A 12890-nucleotide genomic window follows, 5' to 3' on the forward strand; every position below is an offset into this window, starting at 1 on the left:
GCTCAGAGCCACACTCTAAAACACAGCAGATACCCCCTCTGTGCCCTAGCACAACGTGCTATTGAGAGGTCCTGGGAAAGGGGGACTATTCTTCCTTTTACCCCAGCAGTGGAAAAATACTGCAGCCCCTAAGCTAAAATCACAGCACTGGCATTTTCCGGGCCCTTTTTGACTTTGACTGGGAGTGCCGCTGAGCAGGTCCACGAGCCACCATTTTTCAAGAGTGACTAGTCATTTTGGGTCCCTTCATTGAGACACCTTAAAGGGGTCCAATTTCCAGAAGTGCAGAGCGCCCACCCTCTGAAAACCAGGCCCCTTTAAAAGGTGTCTCGCCCACCCCAAAATGGAGGCATCCAGAATCACGAGTCACTCTGGAAAATCTTGGCCCAGGTCTTTACCCCTCTGGGAAGACCCAGGCCTGCTATAGCACTAAACAACAAGAAGCCAGGACCAAGAACACCAGTTTCGAGAAGGGATCAGAGGATGCTTTAGTTATTTTCTCTTCCCTTCTCTCTTCAGCCTCTCTGGCGTTCTTCTTTTGCAGTTTCTTGAAGGTGGGTGTTTTGGCAAGTGAGATTGGCTGGCCAGAGATGGGTCATTATTAATTATTATTATTATTACAGCACTGCCAATTGGCCTCAACTAAGATCAGGATCCCACTGTACTAAGCACTGTATAGAGACACAGTCAGACACTATCCCTGTGCTAACAAGCTTTCAATCCAAAACAGACAAAACAGGACGACGATCCCCATTTTACAGATGGAGAACGAAGGCAGAGGATGAAGTGACTTGTCCATGATCAAACACAGGACGTGTGTGGCAGAACTGAAACACAGATTTCCTGAGTCCAAGTCCAGTACCTTAGCAACAAGGCCAGCCTTTGCAGGAAGAGGTTCAGTCTAAAACCTCTAGGAGCAGACACCCCAAAACCTTCACTGAGAATGAGCAATAGGATGTGGACAAAGGGTCAGTCATGGGCAGCAAAGCATGCCCCTAAGACACTTTCACTGGAGAGACTAAGGGCTTGTCCCCAATTTCACTCATTCGAGTGTAAATCCAGAGTCCAACCACTGAAGTCAGTGAGGTTATTTTGGATTGACGCTGGCATAAACAAGATGAGAATCTGGCTCCAAATCTCCATTGGAGGCTACATTTCTGAGCAACCCCCGAAACCTTATATACAAGCAGGAGAGGGGGCTTCATTCTGGTCCCCTTTACGCCAGATTTGCAGGTGGGTGATGCCACTGCCTTTGGTGAAGTGCCTTGCCATTGGCATAAGATCAGCATCAGTCCCAGCATGCACATCCCCCTCAGACCTCCCAAGCGCTGCTAACGTGCATCTAAAATAACTGGCTGCTGCCCACACTACAGGAAGGAGAAAACTGCATGTGTGCGCGCGCTTCGCCCCCCTACCTCCCGAATGTTTTTTGGCAGTATTTCTGAGTCACGATTTCCATATAAAACTCAGCAGCAATGACCCAGTGTTCTACATTTTGGTTCCTTTTTTCCACACATTAGTGGTCTGTGCTTCCCATTAGCGAACTGGCAGGCTCCAGGGGGTGCAGCTCACGATGCCACAGCAAAAGGAACGTGAGAGGCTTTGCCAAATCCTCAGCAAGGCAATTACCAGCCACTTCTGGGAACACGTTCTCCCCCCACCCCGCCGGCTGGCTGGAACTTCTCTTCCAGGGTTTCTTGTACACAACTATTGTTTTGGAGCTGGAAATGCAGAGGGCTAGACTTGGCCCATGCTACCGAACAGACCTATCGCGGCACAGAACCTAATGCTTGCTGTCAACGAGTAGGGTGAGTTTTAATTTACAAACAGAGTGGGCAAAAGGAGCAGCTGTAGTGAGGAGGGGGAAAAGAGTGAGACACACACAAGTAACGGGCACTGTAGGGAGGGTGAGGGAACAGGCCAGCTTTACGATTTGCAAACAAGACCCAGGATAATGGAACAGGCCCATCAGCACATAGCTTAATTTTATTTCCATTATTTCTTTGCTCCATCCTCCTCCCAGCCAACCAAGCTGTCGCTCACAGAGGTTAGGTCTATACTGGAGCTAAAGGTGTAAATTTCCAGCTTGGGCAGAGATACCCGCGCTCGTGCTAGATGGAACTACCGTGCTAAAAATAACAGCGTAGCCATGGCTGCACTGGCTAACGGCCCTGCTGCTAATCCCGTCTGACACCCTAGGGACGTACACAGGGCAGCTAGCCCTTCCCGCCACTCATGCAACCCCAGCTATACTGCTCTTTTTTTAGTGTGCTAGCTGGATCAGAGCGAGTGCTGGCATATCTTCTCAAGCTGGAAAGGATACCTGCCAGTGCCAGTGTACCCCTAGCGTGTGGCACCGGGGGGGGGGGGGGGGGAGGGTGGTAACAGGTAGTTCCGTGTAGAGGTAAAAAGGGGAGACCCATAAAAGTACTAAATGCTGTCCCGTAGCTGAGAAGACGCAAACCGAGCTCTGCCAGCCAGACAGCAAAGAGTATGGTGAGAAGTACACTGCCCCCAGCTAGCCATTCCCTAGGCACCTGTACAGCACAGGAGAGTTCGCATTTTGTACTTCACCTTATGGAATCTGCGAGCTAAAAAGAGAGGAGACGTGCACGTTAGCACAGATCCTCAGAGGGGCTGAGACACCCAACTCCTATTATTTGCAATGGGAGTTAGGTTCCTAGACACCTTTGAGACTCTGTGCCACTGTACTACCTGGTCATGCAATCCAGTACGAGGAGGGTGACACACCTTTCTGCTCTCATGTGGGTTACTCACTGCCTAGCCAGTGGCATGCAAATCGCTACACATCTGGGAATAGGGCAGCATTAGCAATAATTACTGCTCCACACCTGGAGCTGGGTCTCTGTTCTGGAGAGAGGGCTTGGGCGATTTTGCCAGCTAAATGCACTGAAAATTCCTCCTCTTCAACCCTGGGAAAGCAGAAGTGTTGCTGGTGCGTTAGGGGTCATGGCAAGGAGGATGCTCCTGACACATCCCCACTGACTGATCTGGCTCCTGCAGAGGTTGGTAAAGAGGTTTCTTTTCACCTCGTTGTGCAATTTATGCAGGGCTCTGCACTGATTAATGCTGCAGTGACCTTGGAGCTGCAGAACAGGCCCTGCTGACCACAAGCCTGGATTACTGCTATCTCCTCTCAACTAGGCTTCACTGCACTGGTGAACTGTTCAAGACGCAGCAGCATGCTTGCTCATTGGCCTGAGGTCCTCTTTCACATCACTCCCACCCTGTGCCCTACTACACTGGCTGCCTCTGAAGTGATGAGGGGGATTTTAATGTTGGCTTTGCTGGTTTTTAAAGCCCTGAGTACAGTCAAAGCCTTCTCCTTGAGCATTTCTTCTGCATACGACAGTAGCACCTTGAGGGCCCAACTAAAATCGAGGCCCCCTAGGCTAGGCACTGTACAAAGACAGCCCCATGAATCTCAGAGCAGTTCAGATTACTAAGGTCATATATTCATCACAGACTTGTCCATTGTGACAAAAGCCTATGCTTGCTATGTTGTTTCCACAACTAGATGCAGCCTTTGTACCTGGCCAGGATGGAACTGAGCCAGACTCTTCCATAGGTGCTAACAAATTTCATCCACCTTGCACAGAGGGCAAAACTGAACCACACTCGTTGCCAAAAAAACCAACCAACCAAACAAACAAAAAACACCACCACAGCATGCCACTGACAGAGTAAGGAATAGAAGCCGGGGTCCCCTGCCTTAACCTCCAGAGTGTGACCTTGAAGGAGCCAATGCTATGGCGGCGCCTACCAGCGCTAATACAGCTTGAGTTGCTGCACGGGTCTATATGTGCCTTGCGTCCAAGGGCAGGAGCAGGCTACCTGAGTCCAATGCAGCAAAGAATGCACAGGATGGCTACAGGATGGGAAAGAAGCCAGGCAGCCCTGCCTTCCTAGCTGCCAGAACGAACAGGAGTTTTCACCCTCTCAACACCCGCTCACCATCTCTTTATCCCCTTCTTTGTCCTGCCGGAGAGAGCATTTCATTCATTCATTCCCTACGCTGCTTTTCGTGAGCTTTGTCCAGGCACCGGGAGAACGCTTGCTCTGCAGCAAGGCTATAATTAGAACATCATGCTCATTTGCTCTCATGTGCTCTGTCTTCTTGGATAACACCCAGGGGACCCCGATTCATTCCAGCGATAACTCCTCCACCTCCACTCCTCCTTTTCTGAATGAAGAATCCCCCCCCCCCGCCCGTGTTTTTTTTTTTTTAAATAGGCGCAAGAATGAGTGGTGCTCTGGAAGGGGTCCTGGTCATTCATTCACTTTTTAAATATTAAGCAGCATGGGGTGGATGATTTCATCTGGGAGAGGGTAACTGGATACTTTCAACAACCTCCCTGCCCTCTCCGCCCACATCTTCCCATCCATGCTCCCTCCTCAGCAAAGCTATTCTGTTACGTAACAGCCCTGCTGGCTGCTCCGACTGTGGGACTGGCTCCAAGCAGGAGACAAGTGGAGAACGTCCCGTAAAAACACTGAGAGCTAGAAGGTACAAGAGGAAAAAGAGCCAGAAGAGCAAACAAACCCCTATCCCTACAGCCGCCCTGATGTCCAGAAGCCTTGCGCTTCTTCTTGTGGGAGCTTGGATGGAGCTGTTTTGTGTTGATGGACAACACCGCCCTCTACTGGGGGGAACACATAGAACAGACACCAATGTTTAATCAATGAGTTTCCTTTACTGACTGAGCTCGCGGAGCTGTTCCTTGAGCTCAATAGACAACAGCCATGCAAACTAATCCCCACATAGTCTAGAGAAAGACTGTATCATCCATGTATGTGCGCGCCCAGGAAACATTACAAGCTGCCATGCTGCCCTTCCACAGGGAATAATATCACCAGCCTACGGCTGGATTTGCCGTGCACTCCCCTGCCAAAGTCAGCCTTAAACCCAGGTCTCCCCTGTGGTCGCACACCGTGCTACCAGCCAAGCCAAGCTAGCACAGCCTTTGGCCCACATTTGTTTCCAAGTGACAGCTCCCTGGGGAAATGCAAGCTCAGGTGGCAGCCCAGCTTAACACAGAGGGAACAAGTGAAGAAGGGCACAACTGAGCGGCACTGGCAAATACCTCAAGAGGGTGCATGGCCCTGAAGCCCATTTACAAGAGAGACTGGAGACATCTGGCAAGCTCACAAATGGCCCAGGAGAAACAGCTGTAAAGACTGCAAGGTTCTCTGTGGGAGCAGAACTGAGCTGGCTTCGCCCATGCCTTGACACGCTCACTCCCAGCAGGGTGCTAGTGTTTTTTCCCCAGAGCAATGTGGGCAAGGGCTGTGCTGTGCTGGAACCAGGACATACACCCATGGCCTGGACAGAATGCTTACCAGGGAAGTGTGCAGCATGATTTACCTAGGACAGAGTTTGGGAAGAAAGAAAAGAAAAAAAAGAAAAAAAGACACCCCCCCCCCCAGGCCCATCTACCATTATGATGTATTCTATTTTGAGTGCCAAGGTCTCTCTGGAGAAATCATGCTAAAACCATAGCAGAAACAGTCATGGATGAACAATGCTTGGCCTAGCATTATTCAGATCCCACTCTGGATGGGGTCTCTGTCTGTGTGGAGCAAAATGCAGGCACTAAACAAACCCAAGGAGTTTTGTTCCAAGTGAATCTGGTCCTTTGGAGCCACCCCCAGCTCCCTCCTCTCACTCACACCCACCTTCCCTTGCCAACTGTATCTCAACAAGACCTTTATAGAGTCCCCTCTTTAGGGCCACGTTACCAATGCCTGGGCACTATGCAGAGGTAACAATCCCCGTAGTAGGTTTGACATAGGCCAGCACTGTAAGGTATCAAGGAACCATTAACACTCAGCACCTCAAGACACAGAAGACTGTCCATATTCACCCTCCATTCCCGAGCCAAGAGTAGAGACGGCCCCCTCAAACATTTGACAGCCCTGCATTGCTAATTGTGGGGTGTGTTAGTGAGACCCCGGGCAGCAGATCCGCACCATGGCACATGGGTCCCTCTTTTTGATATGTGCAGCACTGGGTGTGGCTGGGTTCCATGGGGAACACACCACATTTCTTCCCTCTCTCAAGCTGCTGAGCTCCCAGCATTGAGCCCAAGCGCTCTCTTTAAGAGCAGATCTAAAGAGGGTGTGCCGAGCACTTGTTGCAGATCCCATGGCGCAAGAGAAAGGGTGTTAATCCTATTGCCCAGGCCACATTCGAGCTCAAGTAATTACATCCTGCCTAACGCAAACTTCCTCTACATTTTCAACTGTGGTGATGTTAGTCTTCATTCCCTATCCTAGAATTCTTCACTTCCTGTCTTAGAAGCACTCTGGTATTTTTCAGTGTGGTATTAAACAGCTGCTGGGTTCCACCCCAGAAGTGGTTGCCTTACAGTGGCAGGCGAAAAGACGGACTCTCATACATAGACTGAGAAGTGCGTTGGGATGAGAGACTCTACAGATGTCTCAGTCCCCCATTATAGCACCTGCCTACAGGTTGCGGCACCCAAGGCCGGCTTCGACAGGGGTATGGATGAGCAGCACTGGTGATGAACCAGATATATGCTGCAGCCAGCGTGCCTTCTTGGTGCTATGACACCCTCTAAGGATGTCCCATCTCTGGGAGATGGCACCGTTGATCCAGGAGTGTCACCTAAAGGCATGGAGGCACTCCCATGGGCACCCTAAGGTGCTGGTGACCCAGTGCCTGGCCCGGACATAGAAACACTCGTACTCAAGGGAGACATCCTCCCCGTCCCCCTTCAGGGGCAGAGCTCCCACTTCTCCATGGCATCCCAGCCAGATCCTACCTGTGAGGATGGAGACGCTGTGGAAGCAGCTGTCCAGCTTGCCCAGGAGGATGGAGAGGAAACTGTCGGCAGCCAAGCCACTCACGTCCCGTGTGCTCTGGTCATAGACCACCACGTCCTGGTGTTCTTCCGCCTCCACCTGGGGGGGGAACCACCACAACAGAGCATTACAGCATGTAGGGAGCAGATAGCAGAGGGGCCAGGGATTGGGTATGGATAGTTCTGCTGCTCTCCACTTAGGCTCTGTGTTGCCAAGGCTTTCCTACTTCAGTGCTGGAGAAGAGTCCCCAGATGGAGGTAGGATGGAGTGAATCCTCCTGCTGCCCACACCAAAGGAGACAATGGTCCCTCCAGATCAGGAATGGAGCAAGAAACAAGCAGGGAAGCTAGAAAAGGAGGGAGAAGAGGAGCTGGTGGCCACAGTAAGTCATGGAGCTGATTAACTTTGCTCCTCCAAACTGAAGGAGCAAGGAGACTTGGCTCCCCCACTCACGCCTGAGGATGGCGGCTCTGCCAGAACAGGTCTGGAGTCTACTGGCAGAAACTAAGAGCTGAATGGACATGGAAACTGAACTCCCCAGGAGAAGATGGTTCCTGTAGGTCAGGTCTCAGGATCTACTGAGGCAGTTGGATGGAGAAGGCCTGTCCTGAATGGACATGGAGAGGGAAGCCCCCTGACCTCCATTATAATTCATATGAGAGATGGGAACTAGTGTCTACGTAAAGCAGAGGAATCAGACGACAATGACATTTACCTCAGCCCTGCCCCTGCCACCTCAGCCCGTGGAGGACTCTGTCCTATCCCAAGTGAGGAGGCTTCGCTCACCACTCCCCAGGCTAGCAGCTCTTATAGACAGGAAGGGTGGGGTGTTCTCACATGCTCAGCATTGGCCTCACTTCGCTCCCAGCTCGGTCACTGAGTGTTTTGCCATGGACTCCAGTGGGAGCTATCAGGCCAATTGTGAGCATGTCTGAGAATCCCACCCTCAAGCCCCCCCTCCCGCCTCCATACTCTGCCTAAATTTTCCATTCCTTCACTTCATCCCCATCCTCCAGTTATACCCACACACAAACCATTCCTCCCCTGCAGATCCACAGGACAAACACTCACGTCCCTGTTTAGCCAGCTTTGAACTGTCCAGCTCTTTCAGTAATTCCTCACAGGCAAACCTTCCAGTCCCCCATTTCCCTTGTCCTGGTCTACTCCAATCAGCCAGTCTCTTTCTGGTGCCAAGGTAGCTGGGACTGAACCCTGCACAGCAGAGATGCTCTCAGGGCCAGCCAGAGAGAGGGAGGCATGGGCTGTAATTGCCACCTTACAATCTCTGCACAGCCAACCTCAAGAATCACATCTGTTTGTTTTGATAGCACATCAGCTCATATGCGAAACAGTGTAGTGGACTGGGCACTGGACTGGGACTCAGGAGCCCTAGGTTTTATTCCTGGCTCTGCTACTGACCAACTGTGTGACCACAGGTAAGTCACTTCATCTCTGCCACCTTGGGCAAGTTATTCCCCCCCCTCCCATCCTCCGTCTGTCTTGCCTATGTCAACGTTAAGCTCATTGGGGCAGGGTCTCTCTCACTTTGTGCATGTACAGCACCTAGCACAAATAGGACTCCCGCCCAGGTGTTACCACAATGCAAATCAATTATAATTTGCCATCTGCTCTCACCAGCTCTCTGAGTTTCCTCTGTTAGGAGAGCTTAAACCAAGTCAAAGTCTCCCGCAGACCAAGCTTAGCCCTAGTACTAGAAGTTGTGGAAACATCCCACATCAGCTGTTTGCCATGTGGCCTCTCATTTCCCCCTTTCCCTAGGCATTCCTAACAACAGGGACTGCACACAGAGAGCACTGTGGGGGGGTGGAGGGGGTAGGAGATCATCAGCCTGATGCTCCCATGCACTTTTCTGTGCAGTGAGCAGTGCACAGACCCAGCTGCTGTTCCCAGATCCTCAGGAACCCACCCCAAGATTTGGTGACTTTAGGCACACCAGTGAGACGTGCCAGCTTTCAGGGCTTGCGCTTGGGGTTTCAGCCATTCTCAGGAGGGAGGGTGGAGAGAGGAAGAGATCACTCTCTGATGAGAGGTTACATGGTGCCCAGTTCATGGCAGGATTACAGAGAGAGCGGGAGGCACGGCCAGGGGCCGCTGTGTCTAATGAAAAGTTAACGCGTTAAAGGCTGATAAAATCCTTGCGATGCCATGGCTCAGTGCACCTGCTGAATAGGCTGATGGGTGGCATACGCCTGCCTTGCGAGCTAGCAGCCTCCCGCTCTTTGGGGCGAGGCACATTTATCATTCTGCGGTAGGTGGAGGCAGCAGCTGTGAAGCAGAGCCAGCATGAAACCTGCCAGCAGGACTTGGGGGGCAGAGGGAGGGAGGCAGGGAATGAACAGCCCTTTCCATTATATCCCTAAGAGCAGTTTATCACAGACACTGTGCAGCTGGGCAAGGAGTTTACAGTCTAGGGCTGTCTGTGTAGCGAGTTTGCTGTGCTCTGCAATGCAGGCTTGTATTTGCGTTGGCGATTTCAGTTCCCCAGGTATTGAGAGCTGGGACTGTCACTCACCTGCTCCAATCCAGTTTCGGGGCAAGCATGGGGAGGTGCCTGCCATTGTGCCACACTCATGAACCCTTCAGAGCTTTGATTCGGCAGCAACCGCCACAGAACGACACGCTTACCAGAAGTCCCTGGCCAGCAGCATCGCCTGACAAGCTACTGACTGCCCTGCAGACAAACATCAGAGCTGCCTTTCCCTGGCCCACCAAGCACTTCCTGCCCCATCTCTATCCTCAGCCATCGGAGACATCCGTGACCTTGCCCCGGCCCTGCTCATCACCCCCAACGGCCACCTGAGCTGAGAGCAGAGCCTGATGGATGGTAGCTCTTGCCACTGTTCTCGCAGTGACTTCTGCAGTCCTGCCCCCATCCCATGGTCTTTGGTGCCACACGCGGGGCTTTGTGCCAAATGACAACTGCCTTCAGTGTCGCCAGGCATACTCCACCTCAGCACCTCCCCTGACGCCCTGTCTGGTGCCCTCCAACCCATCTCACCCTGGGCTGCTGAGTGAAGCCAACTCCCCCGGGGCATAGCACAGCACTCAGCTTCCACCCCACACCCAGCTTCTTCAGCTCTGGTCTGCAGCACAGGGAGCTGAGCACTGTTGCTCTCCAGTGTCCTGAACAGCAAAGAGATCCACAGCTGCCTACATTGCCAGGCTCCAGGCCTGCAAGAACAGGAGAGGTGGGAGGTCTCTGGAGGCCAGCTTGTGAACTTCTGAACTTAGGACGAGTGGTTCCCCCGCCCACACAGAAGGGCTATCAAGACTGAGTGGGCCATCCGGGAACATCACAGCACAAAAGCTGGTTTAATGGTCCCCTCACACACGTGAAGGTGCTTGTGTCAGAAAGCACATCCCATCAGTTTGAATTCTACGAGAGAGAAATAAAGATAGCGGGCATGAAAATTATTCATCACTTTCCTGTTTAGTTTGGACTTCCAAGGGCTGGAGCTAAGAAACAAAAAGCAGAGATCTCAGGGTCAGCCCTAAAAGACATTCAGTGTGGACAGATTACTATATCTCTGTCACCTTTTGGAACCGCGACTGAACTCAGTTGTGTAAATATGTTGCCTGCTTTAACCTGTAAATAACTCTCTCATTTCCTTTTCCTAGTTAATAAATCCTTAGTTAGTTTACTATACAATTGTCTTTGGTATGAGATCTAAGGCACAACTGGATCTAGGGTAAGCGACTGGTCTCTTAGAATGGGGAGCAACCTGAATATTTTGTGCTTTTTGGTGTAAGAGACTATTTATCACTAAGTCCAGCTTGCCTGGGTGGCAGGATAGACTGGAGAGCCCAAAGGGACTCTCTGTGATTCTATGTTGCCAACTCTGTCCACATATCTATTCAGGGGATACCATCATAGGGCCTAATCACATCAGCCACACTATCAGAGGCTCGTTCACCTGCGCATCTACCAATGTGATATATGCCATCATGTGCCAGCAATGCCCCTCTGCCATGTACATTGGCCAAACTGGACAGTCTCTACGTAAAAGAATGAATGGACACAAATCAGACGTCAAGAATTATAACATTCAAAAAACCAGTTGGAGAACACTTCAATCTCTCTGGTCACTCAATCACAGACCTAAGAGTGGCTATACTTCAACAAAAAAGCTTCAAAAACAGACTCCAACGAGAGACTGCTGAATTGGAATTAATTTGCAAACTGGATACAATTAACTTAGGCTTGAATAGAGACTGGGAATGGATGAGTCATTACACAAAGTAAACTATTTCCCATGGTATTTTCTCCCTCCACCCCACCCCCCACTGTTCCTCTGATATTCTTGTTAACTGCTGGAATTAGCCTACCTGCTTGTCACCATGGAAGGTTTTCCTCCTTTCTCCCCCTGCTGCTGGTGATGGCTTATCTTAAGTGATCACTCTCCTTACAGTGTGTATGATAAACCCATTGTTTCATGTTCTCTGTGTGTGTGTATATAAATCTCTCCTCTGTTTTTTCCACCAAATGCATCCGATGAAGTGAGCTGTAGCTCACGAAAGCTTATGCTCTAATAAATTTGTTAGTCTCTAAGGTGCCACAAGTACTCCTTTTCTTTTTGCGAATACAGACTAACACGGCTGCTACTCTGAAACCTATGGTAAGACTGTTGCAGTGATCTAGGAGTTCACATTTGTTAGTGGATTGGTGAAATCTAATTATAGAATTTATCACCAGTTTAGGGTGTCTGCCAACCTCATGGCAGAGGTCCCTTGCACTTTTAATAATCTAAGGAGCTATTGTTAATAGAGGTTCAGAGTTTCATACTACAGGATCAGATCCTCAGCTGACATAGTTTGGAATAGCTCCAATGATTTCCAGGGAGCTACAATGATTTACACCAGCAAAGGATCTGGCCCAGGATTTTATTTGATTTTTTTTTAAAACATTAACTACATCCCTTTATGGCACTGTTTAATAACCAAAATCCAAACAGAGCCCAAGCGCTGCTGAGCCATCTGCAATATGAGCTCAGCCTCTCACGGGGCTAATAGTATTCTCCAAGCTCCTTCAGGAATGGTTTAAAGGGAGAACTTCCAGCCTCAATAATACTCAACGCTCCCTATAGTGTCTCTCATCTGTGGAGCTCAAAGCATTGGAGAGAGGCTAATTAAGCCTCATAACATCCAGCTCAGGTAGGGAAGTACTGTCCCATTTCACACATGGGAAAACAGAGGCAAAGAGAGGATATGTGACTTTCTAAGGGTCACACAGTAAGTATGGGGCAGAGCCAGGGATTACAACCTCAGGCACCCAACTCTCAGGTCCCACCTCAGACTCGTAGGCTGCCCACCTTCCCTGGCTGTTGGACAATCGACAGTCTGGCATAGCCAGCAATGAAGAAAGGAATGGTCTCATGGTCACACTGGACTAGGACTCAAGAGCTGTGGGTTCAATTAATCCCCAGCTCAGTCACAGTGTGACCCTGGGCAACTTCTTAGTCCCTCTGTGCCTTGTTCCTTTGTCTGTCTTGTCTATTTAGATGGTAATTAGGAGCAGAGGCTGTTTCTTGCTCAATATTTGTACAGCACCTAGCACAACAGGGCCCCAACCTGAGCTGAGGGTCTCATGCCGCTACTGTAACACTAACAACAACATTACAACCCATGCGGGTGGAACCTCCTGTTCAGAGCCTGGTCAACTCCCAGTGCTCCATGACACAGGAGGAGGAATAAATGTGGACCAAAACATTTGGAGGGGGAAGGGGCAAACAAAAGCACAGGACAAGGCAGCTGCTTGGCTTTGAACACATTTCCTAAAGCCTCCCGTCGCATCCTGGATAGACACTAAATGTCCTCTACTCCCAAAGAAGTCATACCCTGATCTTGTCAGGAGCCCATCAACCCTAACACCAGGCATCGAAATGCTCCAAATGATCCTTTCCCAATAGGGGAGACACACCCTGCCATAGAACATTATACCCTTAGCCTCGCACACCAGGGGTGCCCACTCAAGTGGCAGGGGGCCCCAGGGAGGAAACCGCTTGCCAGCAAAATTATCCACAATA

General features: G+C 50.5%; 1 protein-coding gene across 1 annotated transcript in view; it reads right to left on the minus strand.

Annotated features, from left to right (window-relative positions):
- Nucleotides 1–12890, minus strand: part of DUSP8 (dual specificity phosphatase 8) — an 84681-nt gene that overhangs the window by 39985 nt on the left and 31806 nt on the right. Inside the window, exon 3 of the mRNA XM_038407499.2 lies at nt 6807–6945. Within this exon, the coding sequence (XP_038263427.1) occupies nt 6807–6945 (139 nt within the window). The remainder of the gene's footprint in view (nt 1–6806; nt 6946–12890) is intronic.

Source organism: Dermochelys coriacea, chromosome 6, assembly GCF_009764565.3.
Source record: "Dermochelys coriacea isolate rDerCor1 chromosome 6, rDerCor1.pri.v4, whole genome shotgun sequence".
NCBI lineage: Eukaryota > Metazoa > Chordata > Testudines > Dermochelyidae > Dermochelys > Dermochelys coriacea.